Source organism: Periophthalmus magnuspinnatus, chromosome 6 (genome assembly GCF_009829125.3).
Source record: "Periophthalmus magnuspinnatus isolate fPerMag1 chromosome 6, fPerMag1.2.pri, whole genome shotgun sequence".
Lineage (NCBI taxonomy): Eukaryota > Metazoa > Chordata > Actinopteri > Gobiiformes > Gobiidae > Periophthalmus > Periophthalmus magnuspinnatus.
In genome coordinates, this window is record NC_047131.1 from 19432426 (window position 1) to 19460313 (window position 27888).

Below are 27888 nucleotides of genomic sequence, written 5' to 3' on the forward strand. Positions count from 1 at the left end.
GCAAGATGTTGGTATTGGCTCTATATCATACATCGTTTGTAAAATTATTCTATTAATTAATCTGCTAACCAGTTTAAGTTTTGTCTTTTCATGCAGTTTTGAGTAAATGATCCAGCCATGCATTTTTAAAACTTTTTGTCGTGATCAAATAAGTAGGTCAATAGTTTAGACAGTATGAACAAGCATGTAAAATACCTTTTAATGTAGAACAATATTATAACCAGATATCTTATTTATCATCAACTGTAAGAAGTGTAATCTCATATTATACTTTTATATGTACTTAGATACTGCACTTAGGAACATACGTTTTAACAAGAAAAATAGTTTAAGTAAATCTTGCCAAAACAGATGAGGAGAATGAACGAAAAAGGACAGAAGATGCATTGGCTGTCAGCAGCTGCACTGTATCTCGTAGCCCTTAGATACCAGGACACTGAACTGATGGAGTGCCAAAATCTGTGCAAAGGTTTGGTGAAAAAGGCATTACCAAAGTTCTTCAGGTCACAGGCTGTTAGTGCTTTAAGTGTGCATTGTGGTGCTTATTACACAGTGACTCTCATTTCAGTCGTAGTTGTCAGTCGTTTCAAGCTCCCTTAAATACATCTGCGACTTTAAATTGTGATTTAAATACAGTATTGCGAGCCATAAAAGTAACCCAATTATGTCTTCATGCATGTTGTAGCAGAATTTCACAAAACCTAATTTAAAGACACAAAAATATCTGGTAATGCCACATGGGTTTGCCTTAAAAGGTGCACCATGTACTTTTTCTAGTGGAGGGTTTCTGTGTGCTTGTCTCCCTGGTGATGTCATATATGTTTACTCATGTTCCACATCATGGCATTCAAAGCATTTATCTTGCATTTATTCAAGGTGTTACAGGTGCTAAAAAAAAAAAAAAAAATCTCCATAGATCTAACCTGTAACTTGGCCTGATGGCATCATCTGCTTGTCTCCATGGAGATTGATTAGTTTAATGCAATAATGTGGAATCATTTGTTTAAAAATAATAAACACTCCATGGAGATAAGCAGGTGGGAGACCCTCCATTAGAAAAGTTACATGCTGTACCTTTATACCAAGACAGTGCTGGAGGGTTATTAAACGTCAACGTGTAAAGAGCTGCCTTATGGTTGCTATGTACTTGTTGCTATTGTTACTAAAGTCACTTGGGTGTTGTAATTTGTAAATATGTTGTATTCAGCTTAGTGTTGTCATGATACTAAAATGTCAAACTTGATTTTGATGCCAAAGAAAAGACTCAATTCTCAATATCAATTTTGATACTCAAAGGCTCTTTTTTAGACAACATTGTAATTTTCAACACAAAATAACAATATTTGTTTCTTACACCATGTGGCCTCACACTAGTTCTGATAAAAGTCAAAATGAAACTGTTCAGGAAAGGTCAAATTTTATCCAGTTTTGTGATTTTTTTTTTCAGTATCGAGACTTGCTTAAATGAGTATCTAGTTTCGATATTAGTTTTAGTATCGATTAGTATTGGATTTTTGATACTTCTGACAACCCTAATTTAGCTACAGCATGGCTCTTTGACATCAACTTTCACGTAAGTGGCTGGTCTAGTATCAGTGTATCATTTTAAACATGAATACCTCTATTATCACCTCAGTCATTAAACATTGCATACATTGGAGATGCTGGGCTGGTTCTGCTGTATGTGGCCTCTGCACGATTGATACGGCCACAGCGCCTTCTGGAGTGAGAGATTGAGCAGACCTAGCTCCCACACCACTCTTGAAGCTTTTGGGTTCAAGTGGTTCAGCCCAAGCCTGAGGAGGATTCTTCTACTGCTCCTAATGTTTCTGTCTCTGCTCCTTCACTCTGGTCAGTACATGTCTCTGTATATCTCCTGTAGAAGTGGGTGCAAAGACGTGTCCTCAGTCTTTTTGATCTCCTGTATCAACTGAGCATGCTCTGTGACCAGCTGCCGCAGGTCGGCCAGTTTCTGCAGAAGTTTGGGGAAGAGGAAGCTGTCGTCTGGATGATTGGCCAGTAGGTGGAGCTGTAGGACTCTCACGATTCTCTCCTGCATGCGCTCAATGTGGGTCACATTCACCAGGCCTGGCCGGTCTAACAGCAATAAAACAGAATCTTATATGTTATTCCACCCTGCTTCACTTTGCTGTGTGAAAATAGCTATTCTAAAGTTGTGCATATGCCAACAGGTTTGTAAAAGTTATCAACCAAGTAAGAGTCACAGTTAACAAGTTTTAAAGGTGCACTATGTCACATCTCTACTTATCACCATGGAGATGTTATTGCTTTGTCTTGACTGTTTCACAGTATAGCATTAAACGTCAGTTGCATTTATTCAATTCAGTTTTTGAGCTATAAAAAATATGCATTGTGAGTGGGGTTGCCCCTTCACAGATCTGGCCTGGTTCTGCCACCTACTTTTCTCCAATATAGATGTGTTTAATGTGATACACTGGAAAATTTGTTTGCAATAGGAATAAGATCTCCATGGAGACAATCAGGTGGTGGACCCTTCAGTGCACCTTTACTGCACCTTTCCTACTTAAAATTCAAACCAACTTTCCTTTTGTGAATATTGGCCTTCATGCTGTTTTGTAATTTGGACAAATACATTTCAAAACAGGTTTTTCCTACCTCCACAGCAGATGATAGCCGCCACAAACAGAGCGATGTCACTGTCGTCTAGCTCCAGTGAGTTGAACTTCATTGCAAACTGGAACTTGGGCTCCATCATGTCGCTGAAGGGTCTCCGCAGGCTTTTGAGGAACTCTCTGGTGATGAACCCAGAGCCGTAGGCCACCAGCAGGCCGTCCTTGTTCATGCATGAGGCCAACATGGCGAACATAGCCTCATACACGCCATATTTCAAAAGAGTCACCTGGTCATTGAGGTCTAAGTTGGAGAAACCAGGAACTGATTTTGCAAATTCTGTGAGTTCGGTGACAGTTTCCACGGAGGTGCACTGGCAGCAGTGGAAAATCCTCACCTCTGCCTCTCGGTCCTTTAACATCTCTGCAGAGCCCAACATTTTAGCCACGAAAGTCTGCTCGGCCAACTGCAATGTCTCCATGTCGTGGATTACAAAAGGCTGAAAAAACAAGAGATATTTTCAAAGCATGAAAAATACCACTATTGCTTGAACATAAGTTTCAAGTGTGGTACAAAGGCAAGTTAGGACACAGGCCTCCAGCTCCTATGATAAAATGTATTGTTTATAGTTCTCTAGCAAAATGTTTGTTCTCTTTTTCTGTGGGCCTGTCAAGTGGCCTCTTGTTTTATTTGATAATCGGTGTAGGGCTGCAAGATCACAATTTGACACAATTAGCAACGTTTTTTAAGTGCCATACTTTTTCCACATAATAGTCTTATTCTAAATTTAAAAAATGCTAACCCTGTAGTTAAGATGTGTACAAACATGAAATGTGATTCTTGTATCTGTCACCTCACATGCCAGCCTTTTTGTCAATTCTTCTGTATGTGTTGTAAACTGTAAACTTTGAACATATGCCAACTATTAAAACAAAAAATGAAATCAACAATCCAAAAGTGCATCCAAAGTGCATCTTATATGGTGTGTTATAATTTGACGTATTGCCTCATCACATTCTCAAGAGTATGAAAAAGAAATCATTTTGTAACATTATTTTTGCATTCTCAATTGTAATACAATGCTATGCATACAGAATGATTATGTACCATATTATATACCACTAATATACCATCAACCTCATTTGACTGTTTGTGTAAATAGAGATCTGAGAAGCACCCTCCTAAAGCTGCTGGCACATGCTGTTTATACAAGCTCCACAAAAAGGAGCCCACAGCCCTTATTTTTACTCCTGTATTTATGTAATGACAAAACTGTGACAGCTTCTAAATCACTTGAATAACATACCAATCCAATCAATGCAATTTCACAAGGTTATTGGTGAAAAAAGTTACTTTATCTGCCGCTGTCTATCACATAAAATCTCTAACTCATGGTTACAGCAGGAGGTTTCGAGAGTGACTAGAAAACATTTTTGAAGACTTTGTTAAAATATACTGAATAATACATATAGTACATTTAAATTTATATTATCCTATTGGGCATATGCTTGCAACCTAAATGAATGAAATACATTTCAAAACAACATCTGCATCTGCTGATGACAGATTTATGACTACTCTGTTGGATAGCACAGACCGTTAAGCCTGATGACAAAACAGCTGGAGATTAGACACGGTTACACATAGTTTTCGTCATAGTCACAGCAAACAGCCTGAAAAGTTATTACTTCAACAATGCAATACATCTGTACCGTAAATGTGTGTTTGATACAGCTAGATATTGACTCCCAAACCCACAAGATTACTTTGAGGCTCCAAACAACCCTTCAGTGAATGCAATTAAAGGCACTGTACCTGATTTTTACTGTCTTCAAAACATGAAAAACACAACTAGTTTATTTTAAACAATTTGCAGTGGTCCAAAGTTATTCCTTTTGTACCTTATGCATTCCTAGCATCCTAATTTTTCACCATGGTTAGTTTATAAGTGTGTTTTACAACGGAGCAAACAGAGAAAACAGAGTTTTGCTACAGTCTCCTTTTTACCTTAAGAGCTGTTTATACAATATATGTGCACAGGGGTGAAACAAATCTTGCTAAACTACACAGGAAAAAAATAGTATAGCCACAATTTATACCTAAAATAATAATTTGAAAAGTGAATAAAATAAACATCAAAAACATGCAAGTTCAGTGATTAAACAATACGTCTATGTTTGAACACAGAGGAGCTGTCTCTCTGAACTATCCCTTTTGACCCGTTTCACACCTACACACAGCTATTTGTGGAATGTAGCCAGGCTGGCAGTCTATGACCCAAAAAAATCTACCATTTTGATGAAAATAGAGGGAATAACTGTAATAAGAGTTATGTGAGAAAATGTGATTCAAAGACTATGTGTGTATTTGAAAGCTTAAAAGGAGAAGTCAGTGGTTAATATGGCTTCATGGCTCATACACTGGATCTTTATGTTATTTTGAGTCAGACAGACCTTCCCTTGTTCGGTCTGTGTGTTAGCTACTGATTGAGCAAGGTATTTCTGTCACTAGCTAGGCTAAACATAACCTATGAAGCCTTGTTCATGTTGTATGAGGCTTATGTGGCATTTCTAGATGTAATAAGATTGAGATTGGTGACATACAGGAGTGCTAGTTTTTCCCGTGAGAATAGTCCGGGCCTTGGCCTTGTTCATGTTGAAGTTTTTCACATAGGCGTCGTAGATCTGTCGAGCCAGGCTTTTCTGGTCAGCCACCTGAGGGTTCTCCACCTCCCTGTCCCCCGTCCCCATCTCCGCCTTCAGCTTCAGTTTCTCTGACTGCGGCATCCGACCAAAACGGATCGCTGGGGACACATGGAGAAAAGATATTCAACAATGGCATCAATATGTACATGACAAAGAAAAGTCTAAGTATATGTGATTCTGCACATACACATCTAGACAAGCCAAATTACTGTTTCACATTTAAGTAATTCTCCAATACAGGATTCTTCTGTTGAAAAGTGGAGGTTAGGACACTGCCAGATGGATGAGAATTCACCTTGGCAGTGAATATAAATAAAACATGCCCACACTTCAAGTTCACATCAGGTAACCAAAATTATATTGGCTTGGACTGGTCTTGTACTTGACAAGCTAAGCCCCAAGAAGGTAGAATAAAAAGGGTGGTAAAAATGTTACTGCAACATATGAACATACATTTGGACAAAACAACAGTTGTTTTCCACAAGAGCACTAGCAGACGCCTTGATCCCATTTACCTAATGAGATTAGATGTGAACTGTTTTTAACCCCTTCAGCAGTTTAAGCAGCCACATGCTGCTTTAACCACATCCTGATACATCTTATTGATGTATATTATAGATGCTACTACAGTGTACCTGAGGATACAGGTCTATATGCAAACATGGAGTAGACTCTTTGTACTGAAGGTTGTCTGAGCCTAGAGAGTGAGGGCCTGCTGGGATAACAGGCTGTCTGAAGCCCATTAGATTACTGCTCACAAGTGGATGGATCATCTAAAGCTGATGAAGCCTGCAGCAGGCGGCTGAACAGGAGCCAAGTCTAATTAAGAAGTGATGAAGTGAGTGATGTTAAGCTGCACATAAGTCCATTTGGTAAAGCACCACAGAGAAGGATGAGTCTAGACCAGAGACTGCAGTTGAATGAACTGATATCCTGAATGCATGTCCGATCAGTAGTACCCAAAATAAACTACTCTTCAATTATTAAATCTTGGATTCAGCGGTGAGAAATCAATAGGTAATCAATATAAAAGTAGGAATGGGCCAAACATAGCACTGCTGTGGTTCTGTTGTCCGTAAGCCCACTAACTTAAAGGATCCAGTTGCAGTAACTTCTCCCATTTCTTTCCTCCCCTTCTTTAGTTACACTTAGACCAATGAAATTTGACACACATGTACCGTAAAAGGAAGTGGGGCTGAGTAAAATACAACTGCATGGGAGTTTTAGACACTGTTGTGAAAATACACCTTACACTGAGAAGAAGAGACATCTCCACTAGAAACTCTATGAGACATTATCAATACGTACATCAATAATGGACCAATGCTGCTTTGGTTTACTGCTGCAATGTGTGGCTTTGCAAGGCATATACAAGCATAAATATGTCATAATGTTGCTAGAGGTCATTCAACATTGTTATTTTTTTGCTGGCAAAAAAATAGTGTTGTCATGATACTAAAATTTCAAACTCAATTTCGAGACTAAGGAATAGACTCGATATTCAACACCAATCCTGATGCCACAATAATAATTAAAACGCTTTTTTTTCAACAATAGATTGTCATTTTCAACATTAAATTATAGTACTTTCTTGTATATATAAAACAATCTGGACTTATATCTGTGTAATACCTCAGTCGTCCAGGTAGGTTCCATAGTGGTCCATGGGTGTATACTAGTCTATGTGTCTTTTGATACAGCTCAAGGTCATTCTAAAACTATTCAGGAAAGGTTCTTTTCTATCCTGTATGTGACTTTTTTTAGTACCGATACCTGCTCAAATGATTATCTAGTTTCGAAACTAGTTTTTGATCAGTGTCAGATTTTTTCTATACTTTTGACAAGCCTAACTTTAACAATACTGGTACTGGAGTTATACTTTTTCAGGAGGTATGCAGCATGGATTATACAGAAAAAGTAGTCATTTCTATGGGACTGCTTCTTAGGATAACCAGGCATAAAAGTACATTATTCTCTTGATATTTCAATGTTTTAAGATATCCGATCTTACTAACAAAGAAACCAGACATTAACCCACATTTGTGTTCTTCCAACATGTAACCAAACACCTTGTATTGGACTAGGATTGCTTATTTGGGTTAAATCAAGTGTATAGCTGTCTGGCACCCATCCACTTACGTACTTTTAGACAAACCCAGTGTAACCTGAGTGTGCTTGTGGGCAGGTATTTATCACTTTGTGTGTACTAAAATCTGTATACACACTCAGATTATGGGGACCTGACTCACTTAAGAGGGCAAAAATCTGGCATAACTTCAACAACATGGTTTGAAATTCAGATATGGGTTAAAATAGGTTAAGGTTATGGTTTGCGCTCAGGTCGGGCAAGGAGAGACTATGGTTAAGGTTAAAATCTCCGGGATATGAATGTAAGTCAATTAAACATCTCCAAAATGCAAGTAAACCCAACATGTTTGATTGTGTGAGAACCTGCCACACGCACCATTGTGGGACATGCCCACAGACAGGCACTTCTGAAAGCGGCAGTACTGGCACTTGTTTCGGTTTTTCTTTTGAATCTTGCAACGGCGTTCACACTTGTCATACTCCAATTTCAGCCTGATGGTTCTCCGAAAGAATCCCTGGAAAAAATGAAAAACAATAATGAATAGATACAATAGCATTTCCATTTTTGAGTACATATAGATCAGACAGTATTTATGACATTACAATGAGGATTTCTGTTACAACAGCCAGGCGTAGTATGCTTTTTGGTCAACAGATTTACTATGTAACTTTTCTTGTGGGTCTGGCCCCTGCTTGTCTCCATGGGGATGTTGTCTGGAATGTTCAGTATATGCAGTATCTCTCCATGGTGACAAGCAGGTGACGCCATCAGGCCAAGTTATAGGTCAGATCTGTGAAGAGCCAACCCTACTCACAATAAGAATGCATGTGTTTCAATGTAATCACACATCTATAATTTTATACATGGAAGATAGGTTAATAGTGTACTGTGAAATACTCTAGGCAACGCAAACATCTCCATGGAGACAAGCAGGTTACACATTTGCTCCTAAATGCTACAAGATTCTCCAAGATTACATAATAAAAATATAAACTCGACAAGAGTGACTCCCAACAACCACTATCATAAGCTCCAGTCAAATCACAAGGCAAAATAAGTGACTTGATGCGAGGTCTATGTGATTTTAAAGTATTAAATAATATAAATGAATAAAAGTAAACAACCATATAACCGCAGGATAAAGGGAGGACTTTGAACCTTGAAACAGCCTTGATTATGATTTATGGTGGATTAGTAGAGTCTGTTTATGTCTTACCTAGAAGCTCTTTATTACTCGTGAACGTAGTAATATTGCCTAATTTTATAGTTTTAGTACTTCACCTGACAACCCACAGTTCAAAAACCCTAACTCACCTCAGATTCACACTACACGTAAACAGAGAAGTTATCAAACAGTGTCAAAGATGGCGACTAGAGTAATATTTACAAGTTTGAAAATAAATAGGCTGAACATTAAAAAAGGATAATAATAAAGGATATAAATAGTAGGGACAAAGGAGGACAGCTTGGGAATGCATACACCCTTCTCCTCACATTAAATATTTGTGCTTTAGTGGCTTTTATGACTGTCCTGCTTGGTCAACAGTTAACTCAGAGGATTATATATTTAACAGAATTTGTGTCACTTTTCTTTCTTTTCTACTACTATACTCCCAGTGACAACTTTTCAGCCACTTGGTTCTCTCCATGGAGATGTAATTGCTTTGCCTGAAATGTTCCATGGTTTGGCAATCAACCGTGAAATAGAAGGAATGAATAAATAATAATAATAAAATAAATAAACACCTTTTAAAATGCATTCTTACTCAGTCTCAGTGTCTGCTTTTCCACAGAGCTGACCTGTAACTTAGCCTGGTGGCAAACACATCCTTTCCTCCATGGAGTTAAATATCGCTTATTGCCATACTGTGGAGCATTTAAGGTAAATCTCCATGGAGAAAAGCACATGGCAGAACCTGCTTGTCTGTACATTATAAGTACCACCAGAAAATGTCATCAGTTCACTTCCCACACTTTGACAATCATTTCACTGAGAGACTGAGAAAGTCTACATAGCATATACAAGCAATTATCACATGAACACATCTAACCCTTAAATCAATTTACAACAACATATATGTGATCTAATCTGCTGTGGACAGAGTTGAAACTACCGTGTGTAGTTGTCTTACCTTGCAGCCCTCACAAGCGTGAACGCCATAGTGATACCCAGATGCGCGGTCAGCACATACCCGACACTCCAGATTGAGTCCTGAGGTGGAAGTAGAAAAGTCATCCGGGCCCGAGACCATCCCGAACACTGACGAGGGGCTAGAAGCTGGTGTCAGGGCATCTGAAGGACACACAGCGTAACAGTTAATCAAATGTATTAGACCAAAAGGCTTGTATAATAGTAGTATTAGGGCAGTCTAAAAATGATACTGGAAGTGAGGGAAGATGCAAGATCCAATATATAGCAAGAAATATTCCAGCCACAAAAGATGTTTTTGTTTTATTTTATTTGTACTTCAAGGAACAGTATTTAACTTTCTGGAAATGGTATATGTATGATTCCATGGAAATAGACATTTAAAATCATACTTTGGAATGGAACCAAAATAATTTCTACAGAAAAAGCAGGAGGCAGCTCTCTTCTAGCCAATTAAAGGTCATGTTTTTCAGTGCAATGAAAACAAACAAAATGAAAACCATGCCTACTTTTTGGCTAAAAAATTACATACTGTGGCTTTAATAAAAATGACTGTATATTATAATATACACACTCATATACAAATGTTGCTTTTCCCTCTTATTGTGCAGCCCTATTATGCAAAATCTATAATGGAAACCACATTAATATTAGCAAGATTTAAAGAACAGATTTTATTATCAATAATATATGCATCCCTGATTCACAGTGTAGGACATTATTAAAGTCAAAATATTACAGCACTAGTTTTTTTCAAGTAAAACACTTATGTAAGCTTTGGTGTTGAAAATATGTACTTTACATTTTTAGAGCTTGGACTGTGATCTTGATAAGGAGTACCTGGCTGGAGAAGTATTCTATCCTCCATGTTTCAGAAAATTGTAACACACCTGGATATGCTTCATAATGTATGACCCCACAAGACCTTTACCCCATATTCAATTTGCCTCAACTCTGACCTTATTATGACAAAGACAGTTTGTTCCATGATATAATTTTAAGTATTTATTACAGATCTGTATACATGTCTGCAGCCACTCGTACACACATAACTGGAGTTGTATTACTGATCCAAGGCACAGATGACAGGTCACGGGGTTCACTAGGGTCTACTTTATGCAGGGAACATGCTGGGACACAAATAGCATGGATAAAATGGCACCTAACAGCAACCCTAAGTCACATGAGTGGAAAGAAGGTAACGCCAGATCTGGGATAAAAACTATTTGGAAACACAGCGGTACTTTTCGCCAGTATAAGGCCTGTCCCTGTTCTGTATGCAGCCCCTTCAGATAAACACCCATAAATCCTTGCACCCTCTTCTGTGATGTCATCAAATGTTTTCCATGACGACAGCCTGCACTATTTATTTCACCCCTCTCTCCCTGCAGTTCAATACAGCCTTTTCTTAAGATTAGTAAAGTGGGTCCACAGCTATCCCCTGCCTGTTGCATAATTTTGTAGTGGGGACATAAATTTTCCAGACACTTATGTGTATGCAGAAGGAAACAGGGGAAAAGTGGATGTTTCCGTAGAGGTGCTGCCTGGTGCCTCGGGAATGTGAGGGTTCCAAACTAAATGTGGAACCAACTGTTGAGTTTGGGAGAGATGACAGCCCTTACATAAGCCACAAGTCTATATTGTGTTGTAAATTATTATGTATTGCAGCAAGCTTTCCTATGGAGAAAATGTACAGAGGAGTCAGAGGGATAAGTACAAAATGTACAATAGTGTGCTTAAACACTGGACAGATGGACTTAAAGAAGACAAATTATGCTTTAATTTGTACAGCTTGTACTTTGTATTACATTTGTAGATGACAGATCATTATTTTACAGTTCAATCATTGTAAGACGCAATACTGATCTAAAATGACTTAATAACAGAAACAGTGGCTTTTACTTCCTGTTCAAAAACTGCAGAAGTGATTCTCTACTGTTGGCCCTGCCTATGGATAAAAAGACTCTAACTGCATGAAAAGTAAAAGAAAAATTCAAATCAGTCAACTGAACATAAAGTTGGATGAGCAGCAAACCTGCTTCTTCAGTTCTGCATGAATAATGATAAAATCGTAATCTCAGCTCTACACGACAGAAAAGTTTTGTATTAATACGTGTTCACATATTATGAGATGTTCTGGGCCAAAATGCGACCAAGCTAATGAACAGAGAAAACCAGTACAATATGGTTAATGCATACCTCTGTGTCCCCTCTGTGGCTGTATGTTTGTACTGTCGACAGCAAATACATATAAAGAAACTACAAAAGAAAAGAACAAAGAAACATATTCCACTAGACTCATCGTGTGACCCTGTAGTCATGAAACTTTACCTAGAACAGTGGAGCCCTCAGAGCCATTGCTGGAGGACTGGTACTCTGGGGCATCGAAGGAGCGCAGTGTGTTGTTGTCTATGGACTGGGAGATGTCCTGCAGCTCCTCCATCCCGTCCATGAAGTCCTCGTCAGCACACAGGGGACTGCCCAGCCCCGAGTCCCCAAGAATGGGCTCCTCCAGTGGGGACGGAGGGCGGTACGGGGCCTCCATGTCGACCATCACGGAGCTTCGGAGGGCCACAGGGGTCACTCATCAGACTGAAGAAGAGGAAGAGAGTAGAGGTTATTTTAAATTAATAATGGAGTGTGGGTGTCTGTCATAGTTACAAGGCTATATAATGTAAAATCTAGCGTAGACAAAATATGCAATTCCAGTAGAATATTGCTGAACAGGTGGGATAAGGACTTGGCATTCAACTTACATACAACCGGAATAATCATGACTAGTCCATTAAAATGACAGCTATGTTGGCCGAAACGTCTCGGTATTAACTTTTATAGCCAAGATGCAATGAAACTGTTTGAACTTTTCTACAGACTTTTTTATATGTTTTTGTCGTCTGATTTTTTCCCAAGACTTTACCCCACAGACAATCTTTTAAAGACAATTTTAAATGTTTAGACAAAAATGTTCTTTGGTGAGTTGGGGGTGGGTGGCCTGGCTGAAAAAACTGGCATTACAAAATACAGAATAACACAGGCGGGAGCTCTGTTACATAATATATAAATTCATACAGTCCCACAGTGAAAAATCCAGCGAGCAGTAGAGGCTTGAACGTATCTAATAACATAACACGGCTGCTCCACACCTCCGGGTGAGCCAGTCCTGTTCCCAGTAACTCTACTCTGGTGCCTGTCCCGGAGCTGCCCCAGGGAAACAGGGGCACCGCATGGACATTGGAATTTAGGTCTCTAGGCTGGCTTACAAAGTGCTGGTATGAGACAGTCCATCTGATGTGAGCTGAGAGGACATACACTGCTGAAATGCTAAAGAGAGGGTAAATGTACACTGATATACTATAATAATTATGCTTGGCTAATGGAGCTTACGATGCATGTTTAAACTTTGGGCACACACATGTAAACTGGGTCAATCTCCCTTAAGCTCTTTGCATCAGGCCCCTCTAATGACATCAAACCAAGCCTCCGTGAAGGGAGTAGGGGAGTGGACACAGGAACAAAGGGGTGGGAGGTAAGTGGACACATGACCAAAGGGGTGGGGTTTAGGAGACCAATGTCCCAGCACTTATACACCTGTACACATGAGCACCTTTAGTTTAACCTTAACTTGACTCGCAGAGTGTAATGGGCTGCTGGCTGTGTGACAAGTGAGAGTGTTGTCACGTACAACAAAACCAATTGAAAAAAATAATGATACTGGATAAACTTTAGGTTAGTGCAATGTAGTTTCATTTCTAGAAACATAAATAATAGAGTGTTTTTGCAAAGCTTTAAAAAGGTACACACATAGTAAAAGTGGGCTGTACCTTGTCTGACCAATTTCTCCGAAGAGTCTGCTTAACATTTGCATAAAGTTGGTTTTAGTTTGATTCAGACTACTCTCAGATTGCTTGCACTGCATCTGGTCACTTCCCTCTGCTAGTGCACACAGCAAATGATACTTTGATACTTTATTCTATTATTTTCTAGACATTTCAGTCTTAATGAATGGAAGTTGTCCTGCTTACCTAGTGAATATCCATAAACCATAGGGGGCATATGTTATGGTCTTGTGTCAACGCAGTCCCATATACAGGTATGACTTGTGTATTTATATAACATACATACCTCCAGACCTTAGTGACCCTCTGACACTGGCTCTGAACCTGCTGTTGTTATGCCGTTACTACAGCCCAGTGTAAACACACAGAGCTGCTTAGTCCTGCTTTAGGTGGACAGGACAGAGACCAGCCAAGTGGAGAGGAATGTGGCTACATTCATTATGAGCTGGTCCCACAGAACAATGAGGAGTGCAGCAGTCTCATGGTAACAGGCTTTGTCTCAGGTCTGTGAGTGCTTAGCCGCTCCTCAAGCAGGACGAGCAGGGTCATACTGCCTGTGTGCTCACAGAGCGAGGAGACCAAAGGGACCAGAGGGGGCAGCACAGACAAAAGGAGCCCTGGGTCACCATGGTGATGTCAGGCCAATGCTGATGCATTGATCATGGGCTAAAATAAGCAGCAAAGGACAACAGGCACAAGATGGCCACTACAACTTAGCACTGGCTCCTTCCTGTGCAAATCAATACACCCTAACAGTCAGCATGAAAAATAGGTTAAATGTGTATTAGGTCTGTAGCATTAGGGATCAAATCCTGCATGTAAGGGAGGCTGGCATAAATAATCCATACTATCCCATGGATCTACAGTCATTGAACAGGGTCACCCAGCCCCCAACATTACCCCATCCAATGAGTCAAGACCTATTTTAGACAGACAGGGTGCTGGGACAGGCAGGGTGCAAGGTGCTGGGACAGGCAGGGTGTTATTCTTGTTATTGTTCAATGTATGAAAACAGGAAAAATATATTTTTGTGGTCAAGGCATTTTTTGGCTATATAGTAAAATTTAAGCTATAAAAGGTTGAATTAATAATTCATTACAGATGCAATCCAAGTACCACAGCGTTTTATTCTGCTATTTATTTATTGTAGCTCATGATTTTTTACAATATTGTACATTTAGAACAGTACTGTGGTTTAAATCTGCTCTTGGGTTATTGAGTCAGTGGCATAACTTAGTTACAATATTATCATTTATCGCCTATATTTACTTCAGCAATATATCGAACTTCAAAATCTGTCATTATCTAGTTGGGACAGGCTGGGTCCTGGGACGGGCAGGGTGTTGGGACAAGCTGCGTTTTGGGATAGGCAGGGTGCAGGTACTTCTACTGAGTGACATTTATACCACTGTGAGTACAGAGCAACGTGCAATAAATCATCTCTACTTGCACAGAACAAGCAGAGGGCACAGGCCACTCTTACCAAGCACAACACTAGAAAACTAAAGGACGCAACATGGTGACTATATATGACCTATATACCTGTATAGGTTGTGGTCACATTATCCAGCTCACAAAATCCTCCATACATTTTCCATTGTATTTTTCAGTGAAAACACACTTAAAAATGACAAATACTATAAAGTTATCATCTAAAGACCAAGATCAACATAATGGCACAATAGCAAGTGCTATGACCATATGTTTAATTGGTTGTCAAAAATCCTATTTACATCATGTTCCAAAATGGATGGTATTGGGTCTCAGGGTTCTTTGGGTCAGTGAAATCAATCTCAGACACCTGTGCCAATTAGTTTGCCAGTTAAGTCCAATTAAAGGAAAAACTACTTAAGAAGGATGTTCCACATTACTAAGTAGACCACCATTTTCAAGCAATATGGGAAAGAAAAAGGATCTCTCTAGTGCCGAAACAGTGGAATACCTTGGACAAGGTATGAAAACCTTACATATTTCATGAAAACTTAAGCGTGATCATCGTACTATAAAGAGATGTGAAGCTGATTCAGAGGACACACGGATTCTTGCAGATAAAGACACAATGAGACAATGACAATTTCCATAGAAAATCATCTTCATGCATCACAATGAACCATCTCATGCTGCAAGGAACACCTCTGCATCATTGGCTGCTATGGGCATAAAAGAAGAGAAACTCATGGTGTGGCCCATCCTCCCCTGACCTCAACCCTATTGAGAACCTTTGGAGCATCCTCAAGAGAAAGATCTATGCGGGCGGGAGGCAGTTCACATCCAAACATGCAACAAACATCCAAACTACCAAAATAATAGTATCTTCTTCATACAGTATAGAAGATGCAGATTCAGTTGTTCATTCATCAGAATTTACTTTAAAGGTGCATATGTAACTTTTCTGGTGAAAGGTCCACTACCTGCCTTTTTATGGAGATTTTATTTCCTTTGTTTTAAATGTATGGTAGTAAACAGTATGGTATCAGTATGGTATCAGATTGAACAAATAAAAGGTGGATCAACTACAGGTGTTATTATGGCTAAAAATACCTTGAAAATCATGTATTCTTATTGTGAGCGAGGTTGCCTCTCCGCAGATCTGACCTGTAACTTGGCCTGGTTGCACAACCTGTATACGTTTAATGCCATACTGTGGAACATTTCAGGCAAAACAATAACATCTCCATGGAGACAATTAGGTGTCTTGTCCTCAAGAAATGTTACATAGCGCACCATCATATTTACAAAAACTTCAGGAGTTATAATTGCATAGCTAATCAGAGTGCTGCACGTCTATTATGTTCCTCACACTACCACAATGGCTAATTAAAGCCACTTTCATATCAATCAAAACCACGCTGACAGCAAACACTGAGTCCAGACGAGCTGGCTATGTGCCAGGAACACACAGGTGCTCAGACTTGCCCTGCAAAAAGGCGTGGAACAAAACACCATAAAACAAGTAGTACTACCCAAGTGAATCACATTACTGATATTGTACACAGTGCTGGATGAACATCAAGTACTATCACTGACAATAATGAACAAAAAACAATTCAACCGTACCTTCCACATCCAAACTATGTGACTCCTAGCATCAAGTTCTACCGCGTTTGTAGTTTGGTGTGTTTGAGAGTGCTTTGGGTTAATGTGTAAGCAGTCAATCATGTGGTGCGAGTGCTGACCTGTGGGACTGTTCACTGTGGTACTGCAGAGGGGTCATGGGCTGATGGGGCTGTCCTGGGTCTATCTGTCTATTCGTTTGGAGAGCTAACCATGAGAGCAGAGCTTGTACCGTGCCCACATTGTAAACACTTAAGTGGACTCCTTATCAGTCTGATAGCAGGTTGCTTGCCTCCTATCGCTGCACAGAGGGACCAAAGTACAAACCAGTCACTGACATTGGACTTTAAGAGCAATATGTGAACTGGAGAATACTGCAACCTCCAGGACCTTCACCTATGCCACAGAAATTCAGATGGCTATTAATAGGCATTGTCTGGCAATTGTACAAGAAATAACAATAAAAATTCTAAAAGATTTTGGGTTTAAATTCACTTTCTATTAAGCCTATATACAATGTATCTACAAAATCTATTACACTGTATTGGCTTAATATGATACAAAATCACATCTGGATTAAAAAAAAAAAAAAAATCATTACTGAATTATTCATTATTCATAGTTGTTTAGTTTCCTCTAACCTTGGTTGTGTGGCAAAATGGAAGTGGGGCTGAAACATTTACTTAAAATACAGTGTCTAATAATGATCTTTCTGACAAGCGGTGTTATTCTAAGTTGTGATTTTTTTAACAGGATAGGATTTTGTTCAAAATACAAAATTATTAACACATCCAGAAGTATAAACACTAGATTTAAGTTACACGAACTGTTAAACTAAAAGAAGAATAACAATCATTTCAGAACATAGGTCTAAATATTGTGAAAATCTTGCAGTACAAGTTTGTATGTGGTTATGAACTCTCAACGATGGTACAATGTCAGAATTATGTGACAGAGGTACCAGTTTGCCATGTTTGTTGTTTAAATTGACCAATGTTTTTAGCATTGGCCACTGAACAGTCAAATGCAATGCCTTTAATCAAATGTAGAACAAAGCACTGCTCAACTTGGACCTATTGTTGACAACACACCTTGTGCTGTCAAATTTAAATCTTTCAATATTAGCATAAAGATCTTAACAGAGAGAGTATAACAGTGGATCATGTTATCATGACCTGTGCACTGTTGTTTACAGCACATTAGTAGATGCTGAGTAGGTAGAAGAACTGGGATGTGGGTGATTTTATTGCCATGTATTTTCCATTGACCAAAACATGCATTCATGTGGTGAGAAATATTATATTACTATAAATTATACGGGGGCTGGATAATATATGAAAATATTAATCACATTTTCTCCTTGAGTTGGTCAATCATGATTTTAGTTTCTAATTAAAAACAACATGAACATAGACAGACTTTAAAAGTGCACTATGTAACTTCTCCGCGAGAAGGTGATTTTATTTAATCTTTATTTTACCAGGCAAAACATTAAGAACAAATTCTTATTTACAATGATGGCCTGGGCATGCCAGAGCAGCCAAGGGAAGGGGAGTTAACCACAATTAGACTCAGATCATTTCATTAAAATATAAAACAAAGGTGATGCCACCGTAGCCTCGTTTCCATAGGGTCCGTATGGGGCTTTATGGTGCGGACCCCGAGGGTTTCCACTGCATAAAGTGATCTGTACCGCCCCCTTTTAGGGATCCAAAATGAACCACTGGAGGTACCTTCTAAAGGGGTCTGGAATGCTTGGGAACGCTTGGGCAATCATTGGAGGACCAGCACGCCACTGCGGCTCCCTCCAGCCGAGTTGCGTTTCCATGCTCCGGGTACAGCTCCGGGTCCAGGGGCAGGGCTCTGCTATGTGAAACACTGATGTCACCTCAACATAACAAAATCATACCTGAATTATACTCTCATAAGGCTGATCTCAGCAAATCACAAAAAGGCATTTAGTATCCCAGCTTTGTGGCACTGTGAGACAAGGCTCATAAACACCAACCGTGCTTTCCGTAGCAAAATCATCTTCATGCATCACAATGAACCATCTCATGCTGCAAGGAATACCTCTGCACATGGTGTGGCCCCCATCCTCCCCTGACCTCAACCCTATTGGGAACCTTTGGAGCATCCTCAAGCGAAAGATCTATGAGAGCGGGAGGCACTTCACATCCAAACAGCAGCTCTGGGAGACTATTCTGACATCCTGCAGAGAAATTCAAGCAAAAACTCTCCACAAACTGACAAGTTCAATGGATGCAAGAATTGTGAAGCTCCTATCAAATAAGGGGTCCTTTGTTAAAATGTAACTTGACCTGTTAAGATGTTTTGATTGAAATAGCTTTTGATTTCAGTAATATGCTAATACTTCTAATTGAAAAATAAACAAATGACCATTTCTGTTCTTTGCAACAATAGCATGGTTTGAAACTCTGTTGTGGATAATAATTTTGAACAGTGCATTTTAAGTTATTTTTGAAAAAATACTTTTATCATTGGGAGGTTTGTTCAGGAACATTCGAATTGGACGCTTAAGGTTGATGACCTGAAAATTATGATGACTGTCATTTATATTGACAATTTGGCAAAATCTTTTAAAAATATAATTTGCATAATAATTTGGTATGCAGTGTATAAGTTGTCATCACTGGAAATACCCCCATCCAAACTGTTTCAAGCCAAGGTGGCCCCAAGCGAACCCAGCTAGTGCAAATGAGGCTCCTGTCTCTATAGAGATGCTATAACCGTCTTGGAATGTTCCACAGTAGAAAGTAGCATTACCAGGTTAAGTTATAGGTTAGATCTGTGAAGAGGCAATCTAACAGTAAGAATGCATGTTTTCTGGAATGTTCCACAGTATAGCAATACATAACATTTCCAGTGAGAGGACTGGCTGATAATAATTACATAAAAATTCTATGGGTGCTTTTGACAACTGTGCAAAAGCAAAAAATAAATGAGAACAACTGCTTTTTTCTATTATTTCTTGATATACACTTAGTTGCAGATGTTCCATTGACTTGAGTTATTTAATACCACGATATTTATATGTAGGCTCTCTGCATAGGCTGGTTATGTTCTGATATGTCAGCATTAGTGAGATGGTCTGGTCTCTGTGTGTACCCCTGACTCTGGCCCACAGCTCTGCAGCAAACCTCCACCCTGCTGTGTTCACTATGTCCCAGCTGAACCAATCTCCGGCTGACCCCATGTGTCCCGACCCCTCAGGCTCTCACTATCAAACATACTCTCCCAATTAATGTGGGTGCATTTTAAAACCTCTTTGGTTGTACATTTGGATATTTTTAATCACATATACACCACTGCTTTGGTATGCAGATGGAAAATTGCATCAGCTAAAAATAGGATTGTAATGTTTGCACAGCCCCTGTTACAAAAACTAAACACTATAATATATTGAGAATACTGAAGTAGTTGTTTTTCCGATAGAAAAACCTAAACCTAACATCCTGTCCTTTCTGTTGTACTACTCTTTAACCTTTTTTACCTGTAGATCATAAATTCTTATTTACGATGCCTGCATTTAGGCCGTGTTAGTGAAGTGTCCTACGTAGACATTGGGAACGAATTTATGGCAAAGGTCACTATACCACCTTAAAAGATAAACCTGCAATTTAATATAGTGGTACAACAACAATCTCCATCATTTGACAGATAGAGGAGTATAAACGACCATATTTGTACCATAGCTGCATTCAATTAGGCGTACAATGATCAAGCACTTTTACCTTTATGACTGGGACATCATTGCCCCATGTTTACGGATATGATTTTATTGGCCAATATAATATAGTGCATAATGTCTACATAGAGAAGAGAATGTACAAGTGTATACAGCTGCTCTGTCCCCAGAGACCTGCCAAAGGACACCCACTGCCAGGCAACACAGGGACAGCACGGGGACAGGTCAGGGACAGACCAAGGAGGACTCAGGATGGAGTCTGATGGACACTTTTGAAGGAAGATATATACACACGAGATTATTCTGACTCTTGCAAAACTACTTGTTATAGAATGGCTCAATGTGTGTTTGGAATTGCAGTATGATTTGCTTATTGGGCAAATGTATCCTGCTGTGACCCAGTCCCGTCTGCTGCTAGGAATAAGAACAAATAATAGCCATCTTAGGATCTGCTCTGTTACCGCTCGGTGTTCCTCATTTCTGACAGTCGGTGTATTTAAGGAGGAGATTAATTTGAAATATTTTGACCTTCTGCCAATAATGTGCTGCACTCTGTATTCTAACAACTCCAAACAACATCCAAACTACATTAGGAGATACTCTAATCTCCAGATGGGAAGCCCCTTTTTTCCCTTACTTATTAATCATTATATAGAACTGCGGTTTTCAAAGTAGGCATCATGAGACACTGAGCTGGGAGTCGTGAGATGCCTGGGAAGATAAAATTTTGATGACAATTGAAAACAGTACATTTTTCTGAAATTAGGTCAATGAATACAAATGCAAATGAATACAATGAATCCAGATGTGGATTCATGTTTCACAACTTGAAATGATTTACAAGCGCCAATTTAATTTTGCAGTGGGGGTTCTGGGTTGGTTGCATGCTTGTTTTGGGGGGTCTGAAAGTTTGGGAATGCTTGATCTCAAACAACTGAACAGAATAACCATGTCCATCCATCCATCCATCCATTTTCTTCCGCTTATCCGGGGCCGGGTCGCGGGGGCAGCAGTCTAAGCAGGGACTCCCAGACTTCCCTCACCCCGGACACGTCCTCCAGCTCCTCTGGTGGGACCCCAAGGCGTTCCCAGGCCAGCCGAGAGACATAGTCCCTCCAGCGTGTCCTGGGTCTTCCCCGGGGCCTCCTCCCGGTGGGACATGCCCAGAACACCTCCCTAGGGAGGCGTCCAGGAGGCATCCTGAGCAGATGCCCGAGCCACCTCAGCTGGTTCCTCTCAACGTGTAGGAGCAGCGGCTCTACTCCGAGCTCATCCCGTGTGACCGAGCTCCTCACCCTATCCCTAAGGGTGCGCCCGGCCACTCTGCGCCCTGCCCCTCCCCGAACCGCCACCTTAACGTGGTGGAGGGGTTTGAGCACCCGAATGATCCTGGGAGCTATGTTGTCGGGGGCTTCATGCCCCTGGTAGGGTCACCCATGGCAAACAGGTCCTCGGAGACGGGTCTGACTAAGAGCGGTTCAGAAGCCCCTATGGATAGAGAAACAGTGAGGCCAGTTACGTCGCCCGGACTGGCGTTACCGGGGCCCCACCCTGGAGCCAGTCCTGGGGTGGGTGCTCGGCAGCGAGCGCCTGGTGGCCGGGCCTTTTCCCACGGGGCCCGGTCAGGCCCAGCCCGAAGGAACGACGTGGGGCCGTCCTCCCGTGGACCCACCACCTGCGGGAGGAGCCATGAGGGGCGGGTGCGGAGAGATCCGGGCGGCAGTCGAAGGCAGGGACCTCGACAACCGGATCTCCGGACATGGAGACTAGCTAACCATGTTCATAATGAAAAATATTAGTATTATTTGGCACCAGTTTTTGGTATAATTTTTCAGGAGTAGTTGAACCTTTTAATGTTACCTAACCCATCACTGACCCATGCAATCCTGTCCCTTTGAATGAGTAGAAGAAATAATCAGGGTTATTACATTTAACAAGCCATACCGTTTCCTGAATTTGTTGTTAAGAATTAGAAGAGGAGTTAATTCTATGTATACTAAAGCCATTATGACCACTTGTCAAACACTCCACTTGTAGCTTACAGAGAGCGGGCCTGTCTAATCATTAGCACAGACAATCTCCAGTCTAGAGCTGCTTATGGTAAGACTGACAATAAGGCCCCAATCCAGCCCAATGGGACCAGAACAGAAGGAGGGCTCAGAGAGGTGCAGCCAACGTGGAAAACCAACAACCCACCACCAAAACATCCACCCGCCCGTGCGCACTCAAGAAGGTCAAAGCTGGGTGACTTAACAGGCAACAAACACAGCGACTATTGACAACACATGATACATAGTTGATGGAAAGTTGTAAAGGGAAGGGATCACAATGAAACCGCAGTTTTAGGATCACAATGAAACCGCAGTTATCAAATCGCAAAACTGGATTTATTTAGATATTAGAAAGTTGTTGCACCTACAGTTTAGACCTCTACAAACATGTTCTGGAAATGCATGGGATTCTTGGATTATTTTAACAGTTTATACTTGAGTCTGATGCTTATGGAGTTATTTACAATGTGCACTCGAAACAGAATCCTGTATTTAACTAACCAAATAGGTACGAGCCTATAGGTATAAGTGAGTCAGGTCTAGGTTCAGCAACAGTCTGTGCTCAAAGAATGAGGTCAGCTGACACCGGAATATACTGAATGACCAGTTTATTCCATCAATGGATTTTTTCTTCCCTGATGGCACAGGCATATTCCAAGGTGACAATGCCAGGATTCATCGGGGTCAAATTGTGAAAGAGTTGGTTCAGGGAGCATGAGACATCATTTTAACACATGGATTGTCCACCACAGAGTCCAGACCTTAACCCCATTGAGAATCTTTGGGATGTGCTGGAGAAGGCTTTGTGCAGAGGTCAGACTCGACCATCATCAAAGCAAGATCTTGGTGAAAAATTAATGCAACACTGGATGGAAATAAATCTTGTGACATTGTAGAAGTTTATCAAAACGATGCCAGAGCGAATGTGTGACATATTCAAAGCTAAAGGCTGTCCAACGAAATATTAGAGTGTGTTTTTTGGTGGCAACTTTTTTTTTTGGCCAGGCAGTGTAAATAAACCTAACTACAAAAAAAAAAAAAAAAAAAAAGCCAATAAAGAAGGGAAAAAAGCAGCTTAGTTATAATATGTACTATGGTCTGTTTACACAATGACTTAACACCACATAGAGCCAATAGATTGAGTAATACTTAGGTAATGCTTTATTGGTAAAGTACAGATAAAGGTATAGTTTACATAAGTTGTAGATGCATACATTTTCATGACAATTACGGATTATGGCATTGTGAGAAAATTTGCAATATTATTTTAAAAGTAGGATTCGGTCTAGATTGCACATTATAAAGAATTACAGCATTAACACTTGAAAGACTGAAATGTGAACTGGTCTTGTTAAATATAGAGGACATAAATAACTGCAGCCTTTTTTTTTATTTGATAATTGTGCCAACTCAAATTCGATGGATTTTAAAAAAAAAAAAAAAAAAAAAAAAATTCGAATTGTGATTTTTCTGACACTTTTTATGATTGTGCTTAGATTTGCAAAATTTGTTTAAGTAAGATTATGTTCAAAGTGCATACATCATAAACAAATCCAGGAGCATTCACATCTAAGAAGAATTTGAACTGATAAACTAATACAAAAATCCCACGCATTTCAGAAAAAAATTTGAAGTCTAAACTGCTGTTGAAAGATTTTTCAATTGAAATGCTTTCAATTTGTTATTCTTTCTTCATTCTTAGCAATAATCAGGGCAAGTAGTAAGAATTAAAAACAACACACTCCTCTCTCTGCATAATTAACAACACTTTACCAAACACACTAAAAACATAGTTTACAAAGGAAATATTGGTCATGCTAAAAGTTGCATCTCTAAAACTTTACAGAATCAATGTACAGCTGCTCAAAACATGGCTAGGTCCATATTGATTGAAAGTGAAAGTGAAAAACATTCTTGGGACCTAATCACATCATCATCATCTCCAATGGATTTTTACACATTAAAAATAAACTCTCACTAAACTGGAATATACCTGCATAAACAGCCTTATTGTTATTGATAAAACAATGAACAAATAGGTTAGTAGAACAAGTTTGTGAAGCCATAACAGAATTACAGCTTCCAGACGGTTGAGAACCTGAAAGTCCAGTTTGAGTAGAAAAAAAAGGCCATTGATTCCCTTTTCGTATTACTCATTTGTTTCGTGTTTTGTGAGGGTGACTCAGATTATATGTCTCAGAGAAACTAAATCTGCAGAATGAAACCACAGAAAACTCCAAAACCACAAAAAACAGGGTCACTGAGAGGTTACTTAACAAGAAAAAGTACAATGTGTTAGATAATATATTATGCTCATTTTAAAAAAGGGGAGAGACACTTTGTTTGACTTTAATAGAGCACAAAGACAAAGTGGAAGGGCTGAAGAATTTGTATTATAATAATAATACATTTTATTTATAGGGCGCCTTTCTGGGCACTCAAGGTCACCTTACAATACAATATAATATACAATTTACAGACAGTTAAAATCAACATTTATGAACATACAGTTAAAAGCATTCAGATAAAAACAAACATTGAAAAGGACAGGGCAGTTGTGGATGTAAATAAGGGCCAAAGCTTATCTTTTCCCAATAATTGTGATAAAAAACAAAAAAAACAAGACATGTTAAAACTCCTAGAAATGTGTTCATTTGCACAAAAACTGCCTGCATTTTTGATGAATTGTGTAAATTGATAACATTCCTTTTTTTTTTTTTTTTGGATAACATTCCTTTTTAGAACACAGAACTACTTCCTGTCATTTTCAACTTTTACCCCCCTTCATTTCTACACAAACCTGACTGATGTAAAACTATTATAAATATTAATCAAAAGTACTATCCCACCAAACCGAGTAATAATTAGAAAAACATGAAAACCTGAATCTAAATTACAAGGTTAGGAGGCATTATAATTACCGGTACACTTCACAGGATATTTTGTTGATTTTTGTAACTGTATGCACAAAATGATAGCAACCTGTGCAATTTGCTCATTATGACCATTCAAACTGCAATTTCATTTTGTTTGCAATTTGTAGCTCTATAAGTGGCATAGTGATTCTAGCCCTTTTCACCTGACCCCAGACTTTGTTGTGCCACTGAGCAGCACATTTTGTCCAAATATAGTCTCACTGAAGGGGTCAATGCACGACAGTTTACTAGTTGCCTCAAAGACACAAAAGCCAACAAGGGGTAAAAGATATTTCTGATATATAGACCAAAGATACCTACCACATTCACAGATAAAAAAAGATCATTGCCAGTCTGAATCAGTAAGGGCTTTTTATTTGGTTCTTTTTATTGTAAAAGTTGTTTTGGATGCATGTCAAATGAGAATATTGTGTAAAATAACAATCTATTAAAAATAAAATAGAACAAACATCTTTAAAATAGGGGTGAAAAGTGATATTTCTGAACTTTCGGGGTTAATTTCAAAGTTCAGTCATTTTTGTGCAATAGTTGAAATAAATAGTTGAAATAAATAGTTGAGCAATAGTTGAGTCAAGATCTTTACAGGTTGAATGAATTTTCACAAAATCCCCTGAATATGTCATCAGGGTAAGTCCACTGGTCTTGATCTATACCAGACTAGTACAAAAATGTTATTATTTTATATTGAGGAGTGTTTTTTCGTATCAAAATCAAGTTGAACATTTTTGTCAGTACTGCTCTCCTCTACTTGCTGTCCATGAGCTGAGTGACATTGTGACATGACATTCCATGCAGCATAAAACGGCGTGTTATGGCTGCAGACCTTTGGACAGAGGCGAAATGCCATGCTGATGTGGAGACTGTGTAAGGGTCAGACTCAGCCCATTAAACACCACTGTATTTGAGTGTGCATATTTGAATAGACCAAAAACACACTAAGTTCAATCAATACCTTTATCTCGTCGCATGATTTGAAAGTGAGCCAAAAAGACACAACCTCATGTTCTGGAAAATGTATATATTTTAATTAACTTTTTCTATATAGCATTTATTTGCATATGGCTGTCTTACTGTTAAAAATATCTAGAAAAAATGGATTCTTACTGTGAGCAGGATAGTCTCTCCACAGACCTGAGCTGTAAATCTGATTTCTGATACTTGTCATTAGACAGAAAGATACAGTAGCCAGTCTCTTAACCAGAAACAGGAAGCTATCACCCCCACGCTTCTTTATAACCATTACATAGATAAAAATGGCGTAGTAACATGCAAATGGAATATTGAAGAATCCTGTTGATGTTTTAATATAATATGCTAAAGACAAATGCATCCATCCTATTGATCAAGCAGCATCAACAGTGGCACCACCTGTTTGTCTTAATGGAGATAGCAAGGTTTAAGGCCAGAGGCTATTGTGTAACAAACCTTTTCCCAAAATGAGTATCTAGTTTCAAAACTAGTTTTATTATCATTTAGAATCTGATTTTTGATACTTTTGACAACCCTACTTCCTTTTGTATAATGCCATTATATTGTTAATAACTCTCTCTATTTAACAGATTTAAACGCACTAAAATAATTTCCTTTCTGAAATGTTTATCTTATCATTTTGACAATATAATCCTGATGCCCCAACAGAATAAATTCCCAGTATAAGGTATTACTGGTTGATGTTCAAGATTTTAGAGTTTAGATTTTAATAACAGTAATTAAGTCATCTGCTTCAATACTTCAGTTGCACCAACAATGCATTTTGGTTCTGTTCACTACTTCAATAATAGTGACAGCTTAAGGTGCACTCACTAGGCTCAGCCGCACCTGCCAAGCCACTGATGTTTGCTTTAATTAATATGGCTTCCCTTTACTTCTTATGCTTATCTATGCAATATTTAACTGTATTACTGAAAACAATATTGCTTTTATGGAGGTTGTACTACTATTTTTTCCAGTAGGTTAGTTAGAATTTTATTTTCTTCATAGGCAACAATTAATGAGAATATTATTAACTGTACTGCCATACCTGCCTCTTAATCCACAGAGCAAACTGAACACCACCATTATATTTGCACTTAACGCAATAGCATTGTCTTATAGGTGTCATTAGATAGAAAGATGAATTAACCAGAACCAGGAAGCTATCACCCAAATGGTTCTTTATAACCACAACAAAGACAAAAATGGCGTGCAAACAGAATATTGAAAAATCCTGTTGATGTTTTAATTTCATGTACTAAAGGAAAATGCACCCATCCTATTGATCAAGCAGCACCAACAGAGCTGCGCAGGCGTGAAAGCTGAAATAAGATTACCCCGCTGTCTACAGACAATAACAACGGTATAGAATTGTGCAAAAATATATGAAATGGGACGTGATGTGGAGATTACGAGTGGAGGGATATGTCTCTCTTATTCAGCCCCGCGTCTTGCACAATGCATTGATTACCCAGGAGTGACATTCCTCTACAGACAGGCACTGAGCTGCAGCAGCACGACTCTGTGCAAACACAAGACAAAAAGCCTAATAAAATACGTACCTTGACGCAAACACCGCCATCAGAAACCGCCATACCAAAACGGGAAGAGTTGGGCGCAAGATCCAAAGAAAGACGCACGGCCAAAATCCAGTCCGTCACACGCTGCGTCCTTGTGTTTTTCTTTTATTTTTTTAACCACGGCGCTGCGGCTGTCAAAAATCCTCAACCACGTCCATCCAGAGCAGGGCCATGGTTCGCACCCGTAGGAAATGACGTGTTGATTGACACATGGG

General features: G+C 39.3%; 1 protein-coding gene across 1 annotated transcript; it reads right to left on the reverse strand.

The window, feature by feature from the left end:
• Positions 1–85: 85 nt before the first annotated feature.
• pparab (peroxisome proliferator-activated receptor alpha b) lies at positions 86–27888 on the reverse strand. The gene is made up of 7 exons (XM_033968228.2): positions 27656–27888; positions 11867–12127; positions 9519–9679; positions 7762–7900; positions 5196–5395; positions 2638–3091; positions 86–2097 (listed from the first exon to the last, which is right to left on the reverse strand). The coding sequence occupies exons 2-7, from the start codon at positions 12087–12089 to the stop codon at positions 1853–1855; spliced, it is 1422 nt and encodes a 473-aa protein (XP_033824119.1). The 5' UTR covers positions 12090–12127; positions 27656–27888; the 3' UTR covers positions 86–1852.